General features: G+C 38.4%; 1 protein-coding gene across 3 annotated transcripts in view; it reads right to left on the reverse strand.

Moving 5' to 3' along the window:
* The window catches only part of CUNH3orf67 (chromosome unknown C3orf67 homolog), a 215,966-nt gene that overhangs the window by 97,221 nt on the left and 95,896 nt on the right, over positions 1-22,849 (reverse strand). For 2 of the 3 annotated variants that reach the window (XM_027863911.1, XM_027863913.1), the window contains exons 8-12: positions 20,775-20,911; positions 19,258-19,411; positions 13,986-14,102; positions 12,451-12,582; positions 9,683-10,014 (exon numbers count right to left, since the gene is read on the reverse strand). In XM_027863911.1, coding sequence (XP_027719712.1) covers positions 9,683-10,014; positions 12,451-12,582; positions 13,986-14,102; positions 19,258-19,411; positions 20,775-20,911 — 872 coding nt within the window. The remainder of the gene's footprint in view (positions 1-9,682; positions 10,015-12,450; positions 12,583-13,985; positions 14,103-19,257; positions 19,412-20,774; positions 20,912-22,849) is intronic. The other variant, XM_027863912.1, reaches the window with a different exon arrangement.

The raw sequence follows: 22,849 nt of genomic DNA on the forward strand, positions 1-22,849 counted from the left end.
CCATTTCATTGCTAGTCTCAACTAGGGCTCAGCACAGAAACTGAGGCAGAGTCATTAGCTCTGTAAGAACAAGGTGACATTTTCTAGGTTGAGAGAAAACTAGCCTAAGGATGATGGTGGCAGAAACATGGAACACTTTGGCTTGAGTGACAGCTAGCATAAACTCCCTAACCCTTGGGCAACTGGGTAAGCCCTTGGGAGAAATCTGGCTATGCTGAGGACCTGCCAGGATTTCTAGCTCCTGAGAGACCATTTCTAAAGAAAGAGACTCACAAGGTTACCAAGAATTATGCATTCTGAGATGTGTCAATCCTCCTCCCTTATACCACAGATAACCCCTAAACTCCAGCATTTCTTTGTGGTGGTACCATCCTCTATCAATCAGTCAATCCAATCATTCAACATTTATTAAACACCTACTATGCATCAGATGGGGCAGCTAGGAGGCTCCATGGATAGAGTGTCGGGCCTGGAGTCAAGAACATTCATCTTCCTGAGTTCAAATCTGGCCTCAGACATTTACTAGTTATATGACTGTGGGCAAGTCACTTAAACTTGTTTGCCTCAGTTTCCTCATTTGCCAAATGAGCTGGAGAAGGAAATGTCAAACCCCTCTAGTATCTTTGCCAAGAACACAACTAAAGAATGACTGTAATGTATCAAGCACTATGCTAAGTGATGGAGATACAAAAGACAATCCCTACCCTCAAGAAGCTTACAATCTAATGGGAGAGACAACATGCAAACAAATGTATACAAAGCATGCTACAAGCAGGATAAAGAGGAGATCATTAACAGAGGGAAGGCACTGGAATTAAGAGGGTTTAGGGAAGGCTTCCTGTTGGAGGCGGATTTTAGTGGGGATTTAAAGGAAGTCAGGGACATCAGTGGTCAGAGTGAAGGAGGGAGAGGGTTCCAGGCATGGCAGAAAGCAAGAGAAAATGCCTAGAGCTGAGAGATGGCATGTCTTGTTTAGGGAACAGCCAGGGGGCCAATTTCAGTGGATCTAAGAGTATATTTCTTTAAATGCCAAACAAAGCATTTTATATTTGCTCCTAGAGGCAACGGGAAGCCACTGGAGTTTACTGAGTAGGGTTGACACTATTGGACCTGTGCTGTAGGAAAATCACTTCGGTGGCTGAATGGAGGATGGACTGGAGTGAGGAGGCAGACCCATCAGCAGCTATAGCAATAGCCCAGGTGTCTGGTGATTGGTCTCGACCAACACAGAGTCCACCTTATATTGTGCCTTGCATCTATTCCCAATGGCGTAGGATTATATAACCCTGGAAAAGGGATTTCTTAGGTTCAAGGCAGGCTTTTAGACCTGGCACTAGAGGACACCCAATACTCAGTAGCTGTAGACTGCCATGGTTCTCAAGCACTTTCTGTAGGTCTGAAAACTCAATCAGGAGTGGAGCTAAGTTAGGGGTGGGGGAATCCTTTCCTTGGCCCATTTAACTTTCATATCTATCTCCATCACTGGGCAACAAAGTTGTAGGATAATGTACTGCATGCCAATCAAAATTCAGGGGCTCTTTGGAAAAGACATCCTCCTTAGGCATTCTTAGATCAACACAGTACCCCTGCCATCATCAGATTTTTTGAACTCCTTTGACAGTGGCAACCACAGAAAAAAATTCCATAGGTTGTCTGTCTTTCCCATAAGAACACCCCACCCCCTCTGAAAACGTGGAATCCAAGTATGACAGATTTTTATGTATAAAATGCCAATAGTATGTGGCTTCTAGTGAGAGGATATGACATAACAGCTGGCATATATAGATCTATATACATAAACATATACCTATACATGTTTATATATGTACACACACACACACACACACACACACACACACACACACATTTCCTTCCATGGGTTTATTATTGAGGAAAGATTTTGTGCTTGTCTATGCCTAAGTGGAGTCATGGTAATTTTATCACATGCATGACTCAGTATTCTATTGACTATGTAGCGCCACCATTACTTATACACTGCTCCGTGCTATTTGTAAAAATGGTACCAGAAGACTCTAAAATGATGAAGAATGTGGCATGTATGTTGTAGGGGCAGATCACTGGGTTAGTCCATCAATGAGCAAGCTAGACTGCTAGTATAAAAATAAGCAGTGCTTTCAATGACCTCAAACTGTCCTCTGATACAAACCCCCATTTTTTAATATCAGTATTAATTTGCTGATGCCAAATGGCAATCACTGACTACTACAATATTCTAAGAATCAAAATGGGATACTCCACATAACAATGGAGAGAGAGACGTTGGGCAATACGGGGTCCCAGCACATGGCAGTAATGACTCATGCAAGAGGTGGTTTTAAAGACATTATTTAGGAAACGCAGGACTGGAAAAGAAGGTGAACTGGTAGAGGGGTGGAAAGGATAACAAAGGGACCCATGTTAATGTCATAAAGAGCTAGGTTAAAGGAAGGCTTCTAGTACAATGTGTAGATCTATGGAAGATTTGTGGGAGGACCATGGTTAAGAATTATGCAAAATAAAAAGGTGTGACTCAGGTATGAGCTGTGCCTTGGAAGGAATTACTCACATGAGAATTTAAGATAGGTGCCAGAAGTTTTCTCAACTATAAATTCCAAGACAAATCTTGTACACCCTATAGTCAAATAGGAAAAATGAGGGTAAAAAAAAAGCCAATTTGGAAAATTAGACTAAAATTAACACTGGGTAATATTTTAGTTTATCCTGATTTCCTTTTGGGGAGGGGGAGTAAAAATAAGAGAAATAAAAAAAATCTGGTAAAACTCTGATACAACATGAAATTTATAAAACTGAACCGTGCCTCTAAAAACACATATTTCCTGATTGTTAATGTTTATGCAACTTTGATAGATGCAATGAGAAAACTACAAGTGTAATGTAATAAATTCCAAACACCTAATATATTTTAAAAATTTAGTTGCTAATGTTATTAGAAGGTAAATGCATTGAAGTTACAAATTCTGTTTTAGTATGAATTTCAGAGATAATGACATTCTTCTTCTTTTTGTTCATTATGTGCTACTTAAAAACCCCTGCTCTAATCTCATCCTATTAAAACAAGTTAGTGTAATTTTTTAGAGTATTAAAGAAGTTGTCATGCTGTTTATCCAGCAAATACAAATTGATTCTCTAAATCAGAAATTTAAAATATTGATTTAACATAATACATTTTCTTAAAGTTCCAAATCTCTTGGATTATTTTTCTCCTAGGCAAAGGAACATTTGTTTGTTAAATATTCAATTGTGCAATTGTGCCAGTAACATCAATATAGTTTGCCTGATTAATTGTAGCTTAGCATATGTATACTGAAAATGAGAATGATTTCCCCAAGGAATTAGCACTTCTACAGTTAAACTATATTCCTTAAAAGGACATGCAGATGGTCATTTGGACAACAATTTCGGAATACATAAAACTGATTGCTCTTGCTGGGTTGTAATTTTTTAAAAGAGCATTCTAATGATTCTTGAGGACCTCCTTGGAACAGATGGGATGCCCTTTCTTTTGTATAACCAACAACTTTAATATTCTGGAACTCAGAAGCTGCTTTTTAGTCTTTGTCAAAGTGGATGATATTGTTTATTTTTATTAACACTGATCTTTTAATTATGACAACCATGAAAAAAAAAGTTTTGATTTATTTAAGAGCTGTGTGACAAAGCAAGCCTGTAACATTCCTGTATGTTTCTGAAGATAATTTTAATTTGGCAGGTGAAAGCCTTGGGCAAGGCAACATGAGCTCTATCTAACTTTTGTCCAAGCTTTCACCTGTTCACCGACTGAATGCACATTCTGATAGCCAAGTCTCAATCATTCATTCATTTACTCACTTTGTGCTACCACAGTCCTGTGTGTTGGCCTCCACTCTATCCTGCAACTCAAACATTTGCCCTGGGACCCTGGTTAGCTTCGCCATTTCCAGACCAACCATGGTACTTCCTGGCAATAAATGAATGGATGAACAAATGAATGAGTACTTGCTAGGTGCTACGTGCCAAGCACTGTACTAAGGGCTAGGGATATAAACACAAGTAAACAAGAGAGTCTCATGGGGGGACAATGGATAGAAGGGAGTTTGGCCAGCCCAGACCCCTCACACTAACTCCTGGCCCTCTTTCTGCCACACTAACTCACATAGACCAAAGTATAAACTCATCACCATGGCAATGGATTTAGCTTTAATAGTCGATCCCTCCTCAGCACCCCTAGTTCTCCCTCCCCTTTGCCTGGAGGACTGGAAGGTGGCCATAAAGTCCTCCTAAAGCCTCCCTTTTGCGAGAGCCTTCTGGCTGACTTCATTTCCCGTCAGTGGCTCTGCTCGGTTCACACTCTCGCTTAGGGCACCCTATGGCACCTCCCCCTATTGAGCTTCTTTTGAGGGTTGTCTTCCCCATTAGACTATAAGCTCCTTTTTCTTACTTATATCCCCAGTGTTTAGCACAGTGCCTGGCACATAGAAGATGCTTAATAAATGCTGATTGTTGACTCTATGTACCCTGATCTTCCTCATTTCCTTCCTTTTCAACTTTAGTTCCGAGAAGAGTAATCAGCCAACACTGTCACTCCTCAGAAGGAGGCAGTCATTAATTGGCTGGTGACTCCAATGAGCATCCCGATGAAGCCCTGCTGTAAAACGTCCTACTGTGTGCACCGCTCCTGTAGGTGCTTTGTCTTGCACTATTCGAATGTCAGTCTCTTGAGGGCAAGGGCTTTCCTGACAGTGTGTGTCTGCACCTTCAGTGCTTGGCAGAGTAAGCACTGAATACAGTAATACAGTCTTTTTTTTTTTTTGCATCCATGCACGCGTTTATTTGACAAGCATTTATTAAGTGCCTATGATGTGCCAGGCACTGTGCTAAGCTCAGGGGATGCAGAGATAAATGTGAAGAATCCCCACTTTCAAGGTGCTCATACTCTACAGGGGCTAAGGAATAAGTGCAGAAAAGTACATGCAAAATATACGTAAAGTCACCAACACGGGGCATCAGAACCTACCCTCGTCCCACTCGGCACCCGGCTTAAGCGCTGAAGGGGAAAAGGAAAATACTTCAGGCAGGAGCACGGCTAAGCAGAGACACAGAGACGAGACGGAACGTCATGCATGGGGACCAGAGGCGGCCACTCTGGCTGGAATGCGGCTGGCACACGGGGCTGGGGAGGGGACATGCATTTAGATGGCGCCTCTTCTGCGCCAGGCACTTTATAAAGATGATCTCACACGGCTCAAATGAAAGGAAGATTCGGCAATTGTGTGACTCGAAGGCTAATCTAAAAAAGGGCCCCATAGTAGATATTTTGGGTTTTAGTTCTCTAAAATGGGTTTTACATAGATCTAATTAGAGAGCTAACTAGAAATAACCACTTTGCTTTGTGGGGCAAGCTACATTTCAAGACATACAAAATACCAGTGTTTTTATAGATGAATAATTGGGACCAAGAAGCAGCTAGATGGCTCAGTGGATAAAATGCTGGGTGTGGAGTCAGGAAGATGGAAGTTCAAATCCAGCCTCAGACATTCACTAGCTATGTGGCGCTGGGCGAGTCCACCGGAGAAGGAAATGGCAAACCTCTCCAGTATTCTTGCCAAGAAAACTTCATACAGGATCACGAAGATTCAGACAGGACAGAACACCTGAACAACAACAATCTGGACCAAACGGTCACTCAACAAGCACTTATTAAGTTCCTTCTATGTGGCAGGCACTGGGCCAGCTTCCGAGAACGCAAAGACAAAATGACACAGTCCTGGCCCCTACAAAGCTGAGACGAAGGAACGATTAAACATTAAATATTCATTTAAACCCAACTGTCAGTAATCAAATGGAAAACAGATTTAATGCCATAAGCCATAAGAATAATGCACAAGGCATGCCACTGTGGCAGCAGTACTCCTAAGGCAGAGGCACTCTTACTAGTAGATGAAGGTTAAGGTGACAATTAAAATGCACAAGAATTGTCAGAGATATTAGGGAGGAAGAGCTCAACTTAGCCCATTAATACATTACTAAATATTGTACTAGAAATGTTGACTTTAGCAATAAGAGAAGAAAAAGAAATTGAAGGAATTAGGATAGACAAGAAGGAAACAAAACTATCACTCTTAGCAGATGATACGATGGTATTCTCAGAGAATCTTAGAGAACCAACTAAAAAACTACTTGAAATAAATAATTAACAACTTTAGCAAAGTTGCAAGACATAAAATAAACCCATACAAATCATCAGCACTTCTATATTTTACCACCAAAGCCCATCAGCAAGAGATAGAAAGAGAATTTTCCATTTAAAATAACTGCAGACAATATAAAATACTTGGGAGTCTACCTGCCAAGACAAATCCAGGAACTATATGAACACAATTACAAAACACTTTTCACACTAATAAAGTCAGATCTAAACAATTGGAAAAATAACAATTGCTCATGGGTAGGCTGAGCTAATTTAATAAAAATGACAATTCTACCTAAATTAATTTACTTATTTAGTGCCATATCAAACTACCAAAAATTATTTTATAGAGCTAGAAAAAAATTAATAAAATTCATCTGGAAGGACAGAAGGTCAAGAATATCAAGGAATTAATTAAAAAAAACGCAAAGGAAGGTAGCCTAGCTGTATCAGATCTAAAACTGTATCACAAAGCAGCAATCATCAAAACTATTTGGTGGTGGATCAGCTGAATAGGTTCGGTACACAAGACACAGTAGTAAATGACTGTAATAATCTACTGTTTGATAAACCCAAAGACTTCTGGCATAAGAACTCACTATATGACAAAAACTGCTTGGAAAACTGGAAAAGAGTATGGCAGAAATTAGGCACAGACCAACATCTTACACTGTATAACAAGATAAGTTCAAAACGGGTACATGATGAAGACATAAAGGATGATACCAAAAGCAAATTAGGAGTACAAGGAACAGTTTACCTGTCAGATCTACGGAGAAGGGAAGAATTTATGACCAAACAAGAGATAGAGGACATTATGAAACACAAAATGGATAATTCTGATTACATTAAATCAAAAAGGTTTTGTACAAACAAAACCAATGCAACCAAGACTAGAAGGAAAGCAGAAAGCTGGGAAACAATTTTTACAGCCAGTGTTTCTGATAAAGGCCTTATTTCTCAATATAGAGAACTGAGTCAAATTTATAGGAATGCAAGTCATTCCCCAACTGATAAATGGTCAAAGGATATGAACAGGAAGTTTTCAGATGAAGAAATCAGAGCTATCTATAGTCATATGAAAAAATGCTCCAAAACACTATTGATTAGAGAAATGCAAATTAAAACAACTCTGAGGTACTACAGTATATGTATCAGATTGGCTAATATGACAGTAAAGGAAAATAAATGTTAGAAAAGATGGGGGAGGCAGCTAGGTGGTGCAGTGGATAGAGCACTGGCCCTGGATTCAGGAGGACCTGAGTTCAAATTCGGCCTCAGACACGTAACACTGACTAGCTGTGTGACCCTGGGCAAGTCACTTAACCCCGTTGCCTAATCAAAAAAAAAAAAAGAAAGAAAGAAAGAAAGAAAGAAAGAAAGAAAAAGGAAAGATGTGGGAAAATTGGAACACCAATGCATTGTTGGTGGAGTTGTGAAGATGAACTATGCCCAAAGATAACCAAACTGTTCATACCCTATGGCCTAGCAATAGCACTTTCAGGGCTGTATCCCAAAGAGATCATTAAAATGGGAAAAGGACCCACGTGTACAAAAATATTGATAGCAGCTCTCTTTGTGGTTGCCAAAAATTGAAAACAGAGGGGATGGCCATCAATTGGGGAACGGCGGAACAAGTTGTGGTATACGAATGTAACAGAGTACTGCTGTGCTACAAGAAATGATGAGCAGGCGGACTTCAGAAAAACCTGGAAAGATTTATAGGAAATGATGCCGAGTGAAGTGAGCAGAACCAGGAGAACATTGTACACAGTAACAGTAACACTGTGCAAGGATCAACTATGACAGGCTTGGCTCTTCCCAGCAATACAACGATCCACGACACTTCCAAGAGACTCGTGACGGAAAACGCTGTCCACGTCCAGAGAAGAACCACGGAGTACGGACGCGGACCGAAGCAGACTATTTTCACTTTTTTTGTTTTTTCTCTCCCATGGTTTTTCCCTTGTGTTCTGATTCTTTCTGTTTCTTCACATGAATCATGTGGAAATATGTTCGAACTGATTGTACATGTGCACCTATACCAGATTGCCCGCTGTACTGGGGGGGAAAGGTGAGGAAACGGAGAAAAACATGAAACTCAGAACCTTATAAAAATGAATGTTGAAATAAAAGAAATACAATCTCACAAATCAGTTCAGTGAATAGTGTTGTACTTGGAGTCAGAAATCCTGAGTTTCAATTCTGCCTTAGATATTTAGTTGCTGTGTGACCCTGGAAAAGTCATTTGATCTCTTCCTCATCTGTGAAATGGGGATAATAACGGCACCTACTCCTGCCCTTTGGCTTGGTGCTCTGTAGCCTTCCACCCCCCACCCCTCCAAGTGAAAGCAGGAACCACTGGGCTGCATCAGGGATTTGGCTTGAGACCTCCCGAGCCAAGAGAGGAGACCTCTGCCCCCGCTCCACCTACCTGCCCAAATGAGGACCACACGACTGTCCCCAGGCCCTGTGTGTCACCCATCCTCGCCCGTCTCCCAAATGTCTGCCCCCGACACGTTCTTCCCCTCAGTTCCACCCTAGCCTCCACATGGCTGGCCCCCACGTTTCCCCTCCTGCTCTTGCTTCTCTGTCCCTGGTCCCCCTATGTCTTAGAACCATGTGCCAGCCTCCTCCATCCATGGGCCAACAGCCCCCTTCCTGTCTCCTTCCATCCCTCCCTTTCTCACGTCCACAGGTAAATCAGCATTACATAAAAACCACTTTACATAGGGGTCTGAGGAACAGTCCACTTACGTAAAGTGAGAAATGCCTATAGTTATTTTTATTAACTCATTTTTGTAGGAAAAATAAAATCTCCATCATTAAGTAACATGAAGCAGTTTAAAAGGTAAATTCATTTTAAAATAGGACAAAAAGATTACTGTAAGGTAGTAAGCTCTAAAAAAAAAAACCCCATGTTTTCAAATGTATCCATTTGATTTTAATGAGTTTAAAAATCTTTCCATGAACATAACTGACATTTAAAAATTTGTATTCTGAATAATTCTAAAATAGATAACACACTATACTGATCCATGACCCATTACCTAAACTTGAACCAGTTTATCTCAGAGACATTGGGACCATATAGAAAATAAGGAGCCCATACAGGTTTAAGGTGAAACAAGGACATGAGAGGAAGGAATTCTCACAGCTCAGAAGACTTAGCAGCTGCAATGTAACACCCTTAGAGAAAAAAAAAATGTTTTTGAAAGGTTTGATCAGCCTTATTAGAAGAAAAATCAGCTGCATTTTATTTTTTATTCTGAGAGATGATAATTAAAATGTAAAAATCACTTCCACAACAAAACTAAATATGGTGAATGCTAATAAAAAATTAGCAACAGTCAGTTACCATAACAACAAGGCATAACGATTGATGGACATTCCAATCAGCTATATTTTTATAAATAGCAGGCAAGTTTTCCCCTCATCCCACTGATCTGGGGGCTAAGCTAAAGGAACTTCTAATTTATTCACAAAGCTGTGTACCTCTTCACTGCTGTCGCATCCACAAAAATCATCTTCCAACTGGGCTCCTCTCCTCTTCCCACTGTCGTCCTCCTTCATATCCGTCAGAAAGCCCCCTTCTGCACACACAGTCTGACACCTTCCGTGAGGCAAGGACCTCGGCTTTGAGGAAAATGTAAAAATCTCATTTGGAATACTTCGGGTTTCCTCTCTTTGACTGCTATTTCCATTTTTTTTGCTGTTTTCTGGCAACTGGTGTGAATTATTGCAGGAATCATCTTCCACGGTTATGGATTGTTTGCTGGAGTCCAAAGGAAAATGATCTCTGTAATTTTCAGGAAATACCCACTCATCTGACAGGAGGGAAGATAAATGAAGACAATAATTAGTGGACTGCTCAATAAAAAGTTACTTTAGGCAAGGGGTCTGAGGCTAATACCCTGTATGACTGAACTACTGATGAACTGAAGTGACCATAGTTTATCGCATCCTCAACTGGAAAAAAAAAGTGCAACAACATTGTCAGCCATCTCAAATGGTGCCAGATAGTTAACCAACAGGTCAATGACCACAGTGATAGTGATTACTTCATTATTCTTGTTCAGTGAAGAGAAGAAAAAGTGATCAAGACGTGTAGACATCTAAAACAATTATCACCTGCATTACACTGAAGGATTGTAGTAGAAAGAACACCCCCATTTGGAATCAGAAGACTTGGGCTCTAATGCCAAGGTATTAGTTACAGCACCACCTCATCACTTTTAAACCCCTGAGCTCCCCAACCCATATGTCCCACCACCTAATGCTCATCTGCCACCTCTGACACACACAGGGTCTGTCTGTGTGACTCCAGCCAAGTTGTCCACCTCTCAGGGAGGACTCTGGGTCATTCTCCAAGATGCTAAGCGGCAGAGAAGGTGCCACCCTTGCAAAATGAGTGTGCCTGGTTCTTTATATGAGGGAAACCTCAGGTCTTCTCATTCCTTATCTTTCTAGTTCTGTAGGGCTCTCAGGCTAATGAGGGGCTCCCTGAACCACAACTCTGTGTGGGGTAAGTAGGATAAATTTTACAGATGAAGAAACTTAAGTTAAGTAGAGGTAAATGGACAGTTGTGGTCACTTAGCAAACAAACTCCCCCTTTCTTTGGCTAAGGTAATGAAATATTGAAAACGACAGCAAAGACAGGTAGAGGTGGCCTCTCCGCAGGCTGGCGCATTCTCCATGGCTTTGTGCCTCTTCTTATAATTGGGAGAGATCAGTACAGTATGGACATTTCAACAGCTGACATGAACCACGAGAAGACGGGACTAACTGAGAATCTGAGAATGCAGCTGAGACAGCACAAGGGAAAGGCTGCCCAGGCTCGGCTCCTGTCTATCTCTGACACAGAGATTGATTGGAAAAAGCATTTTTCAAAGGGAAGGGGGACCTTCCCTATTTCAATGCCTCTTTGTATGATTCTGGGCACCTTGAAGGTGCTCAAAAGATACTTCTTGGCTGACATACAAAAATATATCTCACAAAGCTCGTATCTAAAATGGCTACTATAAACTGGAAAATCAAAGGATAGGGACAGGAATCAGGAGGCTCACTGTGGGATCACTGGTATAGGGAGTTTTTCTATCAATGCAGGTTGGCACTTTTTCTGCGATTCTGAGAATGGCCTAGGGCACTAGGCACTGAGAGGGTAAGGACGTGGGTCACAAAGAGAGTATGATTAAGGGGCACATCTTGAATTCAGGTCTTCCTGGCTCTGAGGGTAGCTCTCTATCAACTACACCATGCTGCCAAAATCACTGGCAAAACTTAAAGGAAGATATAATGGGAATACTGGTTATAAAGTTAAACAATTCTGGTGACCTAGTATCAAAGGTAGTATTGAATAATAAAAATTAAAAAAAAAATTTTTAAAGTTATTTTCCAAGTTCTATTATCGGAACACCACATGTTACTTTGGAATTTTATTTTTACTCCAATTATTTCCATATCAATTGTAATGAATAATTTGGTGTGTTTTCTTAGGAAAATATGTAAATTACTATGTAATCACAATATTGCAGCAAACAAGATAAATACAAGAATGATCACCTAAACATCTAATTAGTTTTCCCTACACAGTCAGATTTATGCTAGAGACTCTAATTGCGCCTAACATTTTAATGAAGGTTTCAACATTGCATAAATAAGACTGACAAACTACAAACAATATTCATTCGTTTTCCCTTTTCCTTTGCTCAAAAACAATTTGCCTTTCTAAAAGTACTGCACACCTGCTGGGCAAGATATGTGGATGTGCCCTGCCACAGATCTCAGCTACGTTCGTTACACAACAGAATGGCAGAAACAATAACAGATAATCTTCTGAAAGAATGATGGCATTAAATGAAAAAGTGTCAGAAAACTCCACAATTTTACTTTTTATTTTGAATAGGTCAACAAGATGTTGTCTATCATAGCAATGGACAAGAATGGGCAAAAAGTTGTTTCTGTCCTAGAAAATGGAATTTATAAAAAATAAGAGTGCTAGATGGCTTCCATTTTTTCCCCCAAAGGATAACAGCAACGCCATAAGGTCTAGAGCTAGAAGAAGCTTTTTTTTTTTTTTTTTTTTTTTTAAACAGATAAAGAAACAAGCCCAGAAAAGTTATGTGACTGACCTAGGGTCAGATAGTAAGGAGAACTGGATTGAAGTTCAGCTCCTGTGATTGCAAATTCACCGAGGTTCCACCAAACTACAGAGAAATATTTTGCTGGGTGTTAGTAGATATGACAGAATGGAGGCTCTAACCTGTTTGATGAGGAGATAGTTGCTGATGACTGGCGACATTTAATGTCACTGCACTGTTCATTCTTTGATGGCATACAGTGGTGAGCTTGGCTGGTGTTATATCTTCATTACGGCTGTTTCCTGAGGAGCTCCCTTGATGGGAATAAACATTTTCCAGAACTTTCAATTCAACTCAACAAACATTTACTAAATCCCTACAACATGAAATCCATAAAAGCTACAAATTTCTTAATAATAGTATAAAATTATTTTAGAATGGTAACTATATAATTCATAAGTAATGACTTAAGAGTAATTTTATGGATTCTTACTTCCTTTTCATTCATAGGCCTTTTTAAAATCAAATGAACCATTTCAAGTAGATTCCTTTTTCTAACTTTATAAACTAGTAAACATTCACAAGAATCTCAGCCATTTATCATTTATAATGCCAAAAAAAGTGCTTCAAAAAGGTCTTAAATTCTTTTCCTTTGGTGCCTTGAAAGCAGAGTAAATTTGTTGTTTTTAAATTACAGCTGTTTCTAAGCTATGGTTTCTGAGCAAATTCTATCTCAGAGGCTACAAAAGATGGTTACAGAAAGGATTCCAGTACTCTTATTCACTGCTTAAAACTGATGAAATAGCAAGGTAGAGTTAAGACTATTGTCTACCGACTCAACTGTTCGAACAAGTGCAGTACAAGAATGACTCTGTGTTTTTTGTGCGTGGTATGTGTGCACAGATTTTTGCTTTTAAAAATACTTTAGTTTGGAAGAAAACACAAAGGAAATAATAAAATTAATAATAACTACTATGCTTTGCACAATGCCTGGCACAACTTAACAAATGCTTATTCCTCTCCCCTCCTTTTAGTAATAATAATCATAGCTAGCATTTATACAGTGCTTTAACGTTTGCAAAGCCTTTTAGAAATATTACCTCAGTTGATTTGAGGATCAACCTAGGGAAGAGGGTGCCATTATTATCTCCATTTTCCAGATGAGGAAACAAAGGCAAACAATGGTTAAGTGACTTGCCCATGGTCACAAAGCTACCAAGCGTCTGAGGCAGGATTTGAATTCAGGTCTTCCTGACTCCAAATTGGACACTCTATCCACTGAGCTACCTAACTGCCTAAATGACAATGTATGCCAACGACCAGAGAAAAAGCATTAGCTCTGCTTTGGAAAAGGAGACAAAAATTAAAAAAGAAAAATTATAGGGATCCATAAAGGTTTCAGTAAAGCCTGCTGGCAACATCTTCATATATGTAACATTGAAAAGTAATGAGTAAAGTTTCCTCAGTTTCTCCTCTGGAAAATGGAAAGCTCTTTGTTTCTGTACCACTCAAGGCACCCTCTAATTCTACAAATCTCTGTTATCCCTAGTAGCGATTTTTGTATAGGAAGTCTGATTTCCATAATCCCTGTAGCATAGACATTTATATTATAAGTGAATTGATTCATAATCTTTTGGATTTTACAACACAGAGAGAGAGAGAGTCTACTGCTCTGAATTAACCACAGATATAAGATAGTGTCAAACTTGTGCCATACCACTGGGTGTCTCTGTTCTGTCTTTGCTGGTGCTTTTTAGCCGTAATCTTCGTCTACTATTATTCTTATCTGCCAATGGTTCTTGAGGGGGATGTGGATGCATAACACGGAGATCAGCTATACCGTTACCATATCAATGAACACAAGGCAAAAACACGGGATGCAATGAGAATTTGAGATAATCTAGTAAATAACACAATTATATGCTGCAAAAGGAAAAAAAGGTACCTAACAGTATTACTTTTGAAATATTCTCCTATAAGATGTGTAAGAAGCAGCATAACTTAGCTCTAAATGGGAAACGGGCTTTCATTCCTAAATTCTGAAATCACGTTTCCATAGGAGAATTATTACCACGTGTATTTCTACACATAATACCTGATGACAGAAAATGTAAATCAACCCATTTCAATGGATCTATCATCTTACCAGTGGTACCTCTCTTCCATAGGTGAAATCCATCCATGCCTTTGATCCCTGTGTAATTCATTGATGTTCTTCTATAGAAGATCCACTCAAGATACAGAGTTCCAAATTTTTCTCCCTCCCTCCCTTCTTCCCTTCCCTCCCCAAGATGGCAAGCAATCTGACATAGGTTATACATGTACAATCATGGAAACATTATTTCCCTATTAGTCATGTTGTGTAAGAAGAAACAACAAAAAGGAAAAGCTACAAAAAACACAAAACAAAAAAAGTTAAAATAGCATGCTTTGATCTGCATTCAGACTCCACAGTTCTCTTGCTGGATGTGGACAGCATTTTCCATCAAGAGAGTCTTTTGGAATTGTCTTGGATCAGGGGTGGGGAATCTGAGGCCTCGAGGCCACATGTGGCTCTCTGGGTCTTTGGGTGCAGCCTTTTGACTGAGTCCAAGTTTCATAGAATAAATCCGTTTATTAAGGAGATGTGTTCTGTGAAGTTTGGATTCAGTCAAAGGGCCACACTCGGGGACCCAAAGGGCCCCATGCAGCCTCGAGGCCGCAGGTTCCCCACTCTTGTGACTTGGATCACTGTACCGCTGAGAAGAGCTAAGTCAATCGTAGTTGATCGTTGCACAGTGTTACTGTGTATAACGTTCTCTTGGTTCTGCTCACTTCACTCAGCATCAATTCATATAAGTCTTTCCAGTTTTTCTGAAGTCTGCCTGTTCATCATTTCTTATAGCTCATTCCATTATATTCATATATCACAGCATGTACAGCAATTCCCCAACTGATGGGCATCTCCTCAGTTTCTAATAATTTGCAACCATGGGAAGGGCTGCTATAAATATTTTTGTACATGTGGGTCCTTTCCCCCTTTTTATGATTTCTTTGGGATACAGACCTAGCTAGTAGTGCTATTGCTGGATCAAAGGGTACACATAGTTTGATTGCCCTTTGGGAATAGTTCCAAACTACTCTCCAAAATGGTTGGATTTCCTTTTCGGTCACATTAGCCAATCTGACAGATGTGAGGTGGTACTTCAGAGTAATTTAAATTCACATTTCTCTAATCAATAGTCATTTAAAGCATTTTTTCATATGATTATAGATAGTTTTCAAATTAGGATTGTTAAAAGCACTGCACAATCCCAAATGCAATCCATGATCTCTCTTTCTCTTATTCAAATACGAGTTCAACTCAGCGTCTTGTTTGAGGCACTATTTCAAATACATCTACTGATGTATCAACTCGATGAACTACCATCTTACTACACATCAATTTAGACAATAGGCATTTCCATTTTTTTCTTTAAAAAACTTTTTTTTAAATAGTGAACTTAGTAATCATCAAGAAACCTGAATGTTTTAGTATACAAAAAATTGAAAAGGGGATTGTACATGAAACTATAAACTTCTGTTATGTAGTTTTCTGAGTGTATACTAAATTTAACATAGTAGTAACAAAGTTGCCTTAGTGTATCCTTCCAAACTTCCTTCCGCTTTCTTCTGTTCATTTTTATCTCATATTAAAGCTTTTATCTCTCTACTTACGCATCTCCATCAATACTTACTAACATGCCCTTTCCTAACCGAAATTCTCCCTTTGTTACAACTAAGTATAGTCAACAAATTGGCCAAGTCTGAAAGCAGATGCCACATCATTGGTCTTATGAAGTCCTGACCAGTCACTGCATTGATCTGAGTTCTGTAGTCTGTTATTTTTCTTTACAACGCTGGTCATCCTAACATAGAAATATGTTTTGCATGACTGCATATGCATAACCTATATCAAATTGCCTTCTCAATGGTGGAGGGGGGAGGAAAGGAAGGGAAAGAGAGAATCTGGAACTAAAAAAAAATTTTTTAAATGAATGTTAAATATTGCTTTTATATGTAATTGGGGAAAATAAAATATTAAATCTATTAGAAATAAAAAAAGAAAATACAATATTGGTCATCATGGAAACTGTCCCCTTGATTCAGTTCATTTCACTCTGCATCAATTCATATAAAATTTTCCCTAGTTTCTCTGAATTTGTAATTCCCAAAATTTCTTATGATGTATTACTAGTCCATTACATTCATATACCAGAGTTCACACCTTCTGTTTCTGATTCTTTGCTACCATGAAGTGATGCTAAAAATGGTTTTGTATGACTGACAAGAGAAATTTTTTATCCATTTAGTTTTTCCTGTGTGAACTGCACAGTATCCAGCACTCAGTAAGCACTTAACTACTTTTAGACTGATTCTAGATCATATGCTTTAAAATAATTGTGGATCTCACTGGAAAGGTCCCATAACATTCTGGGGTCTGAGATACCCAAAATAATTTTATTCATAAACAGTATCATCCACTATGACAGTGGTTAACAAGCACACATTGTTCTATTTCATGCCTTGCTTGACATAAATAATCATTTTGTCACTGAACAGTCACATAAGTGGTTATATTTGCCAAGAAATTTTGTATATCCCTAAAATATGCAAGAAAGACCCATCATTTGTATTTTGCTTTACTGACTCCTCCTTTTCCTCTTCTTTTTTCTTTTTCTTTTTTTTTTGATAATCAACAAACAATAAATACAAGAGTATAAGAGGATACTGTACTCTTCTGAACTTTTTGTCAACTGTCTAACTAACTCTAAAGATATGATTTTCTATAGAGCAGTATTTGCAAAAGGTTCCCTTTCATGTTTTCATTAAGCACACACACAGATCATTATCATAACGATTTTTACAAAAATGAGAAAGTAGACACATGGCACATGTCATCTCTAATTTTTTTTAAATGTCAGTATCATTTGAATTTTTTCCCATTCTTATGGCATCTTGTAAAACCAATACTTTAAAGACTGTCTTCTCCAGCATGGTGGATTTCCTCAGCATGTACTTAGTTTAACCCATACCCACTTCTCAATACTGTCTTCTTCAGTGACATTTTTACTTCTTTGGATTGATATATTATGAGTACAAAAATGGTGGCTTCTCCATCCTTGACAGCGGTAACAGATTGCTGGAGAATCAATGACGAGTTCTTTCTCTTGAATGTCTGCTTGTCCTTCTGCCGCCCGTATTCACAGATGAATGCTCTTGGGCTGAGGGGGGCTCCTTTTGTTGCATGCTAGTGCATCTTTAGACATGTTCCTAGCCACTGCTTATCACCCCTGCATGAGGCAACACTGCCCACCCTCCTCTGCAGGGTTTGACAAATGAGTGTGTATTCTAAATGACTGCTGATTCTGGCTGCCGTATCTCCAGGCGTGGCAAAGAGATCAAGGGTTATCTGGCAAGGGGATTCCTGAGCTCTTTTAGCTTTCCCTCCTCAGCAATAGTTTGGCATTAGCAAAACTGCACAAGTAAAAGGTGGTAATTGAGGGGAAAATCTTCATCTTTCCCTTTCTAAATTTTTTATATTCAAGGATCACATGAATAGGTCAGATTAAAATTGCTGCAATTTTTCACTAGCTATCTTCTCATCTTTAACCTTTCTTCTAAACTGATGCTGAATTTTACCTCTGTCCTAACCAGCTAATGCTCTGACTACACAAAAAAAGATGATTCTGAAATGACTTCCTTATATATAATGGTAATGCTATAGATTCCAAAAGCACATGAAAATATCAGATGAAAAGGATTTTTCAACTGAGATTCTAGTCTAAAGATAGGCTTCACCTGTGAACTACAATATTCCTAATATTTTACTGTAATGAAAAAAACCGTAAGGTTAAGGGATGCCATTTTCATTCACCTATATTATACTCTGGAATGATATGATAAAAATAACAAGTCATAACAACAATAATAACAATAAAATAGAGCTTTACAGTTTGTAAAGTACTTTACAGATATTATCTCATTTGAATCTCACAATAACCCTGGGAGGTAGGTGCTACTGTTACCTCCATTTCATAGATAAGAAAATTGAGGCAAACGGAAGTGAAGTGATTGGTTTAGGGTCACACAGCTATTAAGTATCTGAGGCTGGATCTGAATTTAAGTCTTCCTGACTTGCCTAATGGTATGCACTGCATCACCTTGCTGCCTCCAACAATTAACATGCAGAAAGAGGTCTTCCAGATTCCTTCTGAATTCTAATTTTATGTTCCATAATAAAATATTCAAAATAAAATACTGATTTGGTTATTTGATGCTGGAAGTTAAAATCAGGATTAGAAAAAATTTGGAAGAACTTTCATACATATGATTAGGGGGCAGAATTTTAAAGCAATTAAATTTTTTATATTTGTTTTCCTTATCACTTTCCTATTATATATTATATTTGTTTTACATAAGATATTACGTGTAATGATAATGGTTACTAATTAGATCCAAATGCTGCAAAATAAAACACAAGTAAAATACTGGTTTCATCTAAGATAATGTTTTTTGGATGAAATTTCAAAAGTTTGTCTGTTGCCCCTCCAAAAAGAGTAGACTTAAAAACCTCCTTTTTAAGAATCTTAAAAGAAGACATAAAACTTCCTTAAACTTTGAGTATGCTTCCTAATCCAGTAGTGTGAATTGATAAATTGTTGTACTTTCTTTTAAAAGCATCAATCATAAATTCTTGGTGATTTTTTAAAAAGCAGCAATTTGTTCTCATTTAGAATTCTTATTCCAAAGACAAGATTCTTTAAAGGGGCAAACTGAAACCCAAACATGAAAACTGTGAGCCACTCACAGTAATGACTATGGGCATCATTAAAAATTCTAAACATTATTTCCATAATAGTTCCCTACTCTTTGCAATGTTAAAATAATACTTCCATTGATCTATTTCCTAACAAAAGAACATGTCTACTAATGAAGTGATGAGTTAATCTTTATAAAGCCTTCCTTACCATTAATAGGTGTAATCTGCTTTTCTAGATGAATATTTTCTTTGTCTCCTTGCTCTTCTGACTCATAGAACTGTAGGCTTGACATTTCTGACCGGTTAGTACATTTTTCTACAGTAGGCTGCTGGCAAGTTCTGCTACTTCTGGATTTTACAGTCTATAAGGAAAGATCAGAGACTGTCAGATGAAATAACTGATTCAGCCTATTTTACCTTCACAGACTGTATTTTAAAGTATATTAGCTTTTAAAAAGACTTTTAATGGAGAAAAAAACATACAAATTACTTAGGATAACAAGATTATACATGTAGAGATAGAAAAGACCTTAAATTATCTAATCCTACTTTCCACATATTACAAATGAGAAAACTAAGTCCCTGAGAGCTGAATGACTTTCCCACGGTCACACAGTATGTAGTTGGGCAAAGTTCTGAATACAGGTCCTTTCATGAAATAATCAGTGCTCTTCCCACATCTCCAGATTGCTTCAAGTAAGTACAGAGAAAGCCACCTTACTCAAAGCTCATTTGGTAAGATCTGAACTTCCCAAGGATGCAGTGAATTTGTAGGTATGTTTAAGAAGGGTTTATGGGAATTTTCAGAGTCTATATTATTTGCCTGCTACATATACTGCATTTATGAAAGCATAAATTATACTCAGGAGCAGAAAGAAGATGGGGACAATGTTTTTTTATTTATTTCATTTCTGGCAGAGTTAAGGAAGGCCACAAAGTTAGGCAAAGTTAAATAATTGTATATAAGCAGGAAGGAAACAAAAACCAGACAAATGAAAATGAAAATGTACTTATTTCCCTTTAAAAGGTAGAAACTTCAAAAGTTACCCAGGTATATTATTTTTCACATGTGAAATATAAATCATAAAGTGCAAAAATTTGCTTGTTTACTAGATGGTGATGTCTAACCCAGTTTGAAAGTAAAAGGAAGAGCATGTCTGCAGGTAGAGTCTTATCTTTGAATTTCTGCTTATTTTATGTATATGCATTAAAACACTGTCTAAAAGTTTATTTTGAGCTATTGACATGTATTGGATTAATTGATTTATACATTAAGCCCCTACTATGGGCAGAGCTCTTTCGCAGGTGGTGAGGGAAATAAAATGCTTAGGAAAAAACATGATTCTTGACCTCACTGAGATTGCCACCTAGAGTATAAAGAGAGATAATGACATTATGCAATCATATATTATAAGAGCATTATAGAGTTGCAAAAAAAAAAATGCAATGCGAGATTAGAAAGGGAAGGTCCTTAAGGATAAGGGTATCCGTAAGTGAACTCTGACCCACTGTAACAAACTTGGGGGTCAGTAAATGAACAGTAAATGTGGGGGGGAAAGGATACCTTTTCTATTCACTTGTACTTTTCTCATAATGCAGAAAGTTTCCTGAGTACTTATCTGGGGTATATTATGGGCATATTATAGTTGGCTTTTCAATACCAGAACACACTCTCACCATACCACGTCACCCATGTTTACACGGTTTTCTGAACTGGTCTCGTACCTCTCCAGATGTTCTTATGCTATGTCTTCTACCAGAAGGTGGAGGTGGTCCAAGCACCTTGGATCCAAATGCAATGTGACAGACACCTTGATTCTTACTGTTTCGTACGCTGCCTGATCCTCTGTTAATAAACTGATCTGTTGGGTTTTTTTTTTTTGGAAAAAATTGAAGATATTCATCAACAAATAAGAATTATAAATTCCACATTACTCAACATTTTAATGTTTTAATAAATTGCATATATTGAAAATAATTTACATTAAAACTATTTCCTATCAAACTGATGTGCAGTTTCTCTATAATTATCTTTTCACAAGAAGCCAAATTCTGAATTCCCTTAATATAAATCCCAGTTTGGAATCACCAAAAATCTTTTCAGTCTTAGAGGGTTGACAGTGAAAATAAATTATACTCATTAAAATTACATGACACTTAAGAAAAATAAAAGACAATAATATGAGATATTATAAATCTACACTGCTGAAAAAGTACTAAAAAGAGTGTTGTGAATTCAGAGAGGAACAAGATGTGAGCTAGGAAAATTTGTTTTGAAAAAGCTTTGTGACAGAGCTAAGACTTGGTTGGGACTTAAAGGCTATAAAAAGTCTGTACAGGGAGGAAAAGTGTTTGAATGCACATGGGGTGGAGACAGGCGTAACAAAGCATGAAACATACTTTAATGGATCCATTATTTTGCTGGTGTGAGAACTCATGCCACTGACACTTTTCACATTTCCCATCCTCTGCTATTCGTACCCAGCCTTTCCATAAATCCTGAACAGAGGATGGGGGCAACACAGAAGCGGCCACTGTTCCCTTCATTCTCCTCCTGGTCCTTCACCTCACTTTCTGGACTGTGAAACTGTAGCTTCTCTACTGCTGCTTCTCCTGGACCTTCCCTCAGCACTTGGGCTTCTCGCTCTGAACAGCCAACTACTTCTGCGGCCTGCTCACCCTGGGATATTCCTCAACAAGGCTTGCCTCCTTCTCTCATTGGGGAGTTCCTCTTGATGCTTCCATTTTTTGGAAAGACCCCAGCTGGCCCACCTTTACTTTTCTTCCGGTCTTTTCTCAGACTTTCTGCACATCAAAACCATGCTCCCTTTTCATACCTCCTCATATCATCCTCACTTTCCTCTCCACTGGTTTTCCACTTCCTTTAATATGCTACCTTACTTCATTACAATGTTAGCATCTTCAAGGCAGAGACTGTCTTTTTTGTATCCTCCTCAAAGCATGATGCCTGGCACTTGAAAACCTTCCAACCTCCTCCTATCCTGTCCCCTCTCTTCCCTTCCCTCTTCTCCTTCCCTGCTTTCTTCCCTCCTTCATCTATCCCTTCATTATCTCAAGAATGTCCATTCACCACTTGGGCTAACTATCCATTGTTTCTCATTCTCTCTAAGCATTCTCCAAGCATAATAAGCTTAGATCTTTCTCTAATTACACAGAAGTCTTGTTAATTTCTTAACAAGTCAGTGCTGGTAACATGCTAAAGCCTACGCATACCACATACCTTTTCGTTCAAAAAAAATTAAAAATCATTTTGATTTTTATGAGATTGTGGTATCTCATGACTTGTAATTACAAACCATCACTGGAAAAACTTTAACATTAAAAAGATACACTTTGGCAGAAGCAAAGTGCATATGATCCTCAAAGCTCTGGGAAATATCCTAAATGTGACTGAGAATGCAATTCTCCTTATGTTTAATTCTGGGGCTAAGACCTATGTACTGACGAACTGATTCAAGAGGCTTCTCATTTAACTGCATGCCACCAGCTAGGCAATATTCAGTTTTCATACCAGCATAAAACACCCTTTACTCACATTTGCAAGTTCAACGGCTAACAGTTTCAGGGGTAGGGGAACTGGTGGCCTCAAGGCCTTTTAGGTCCTTTGGTACATTCTTTTCACTGAATCCGAGTTTTACAGAACAAATTCTTTTATTAATGGGGTTTGTTCTGTGAGGTTTGGATTCAGGCAAGGGGCCACACTTGAGGACTTAGAGGGCCACATGTCTACCTAGAGGCTGCAGGTTCCCCACCTCTGATTTAGACCAAGGTATAGTTGT

Source organism: Vombatus ursinus, unplaced genomic scaffold (assembly GCF_900497805.2).
Source record: "Vombatus ursinus unplaced genomic scaffold, bare-nosed wombat genome assembly UNPS02014773.1, whole genome shotgun sequence".
NCBI classification, from domain to species: domain Eukaryota; kingdom Metazoa; phylum Chordata; class Mammalia; order Diprotodontia; family Vombatidae; genus Vombatus; species Vombatus ursinus.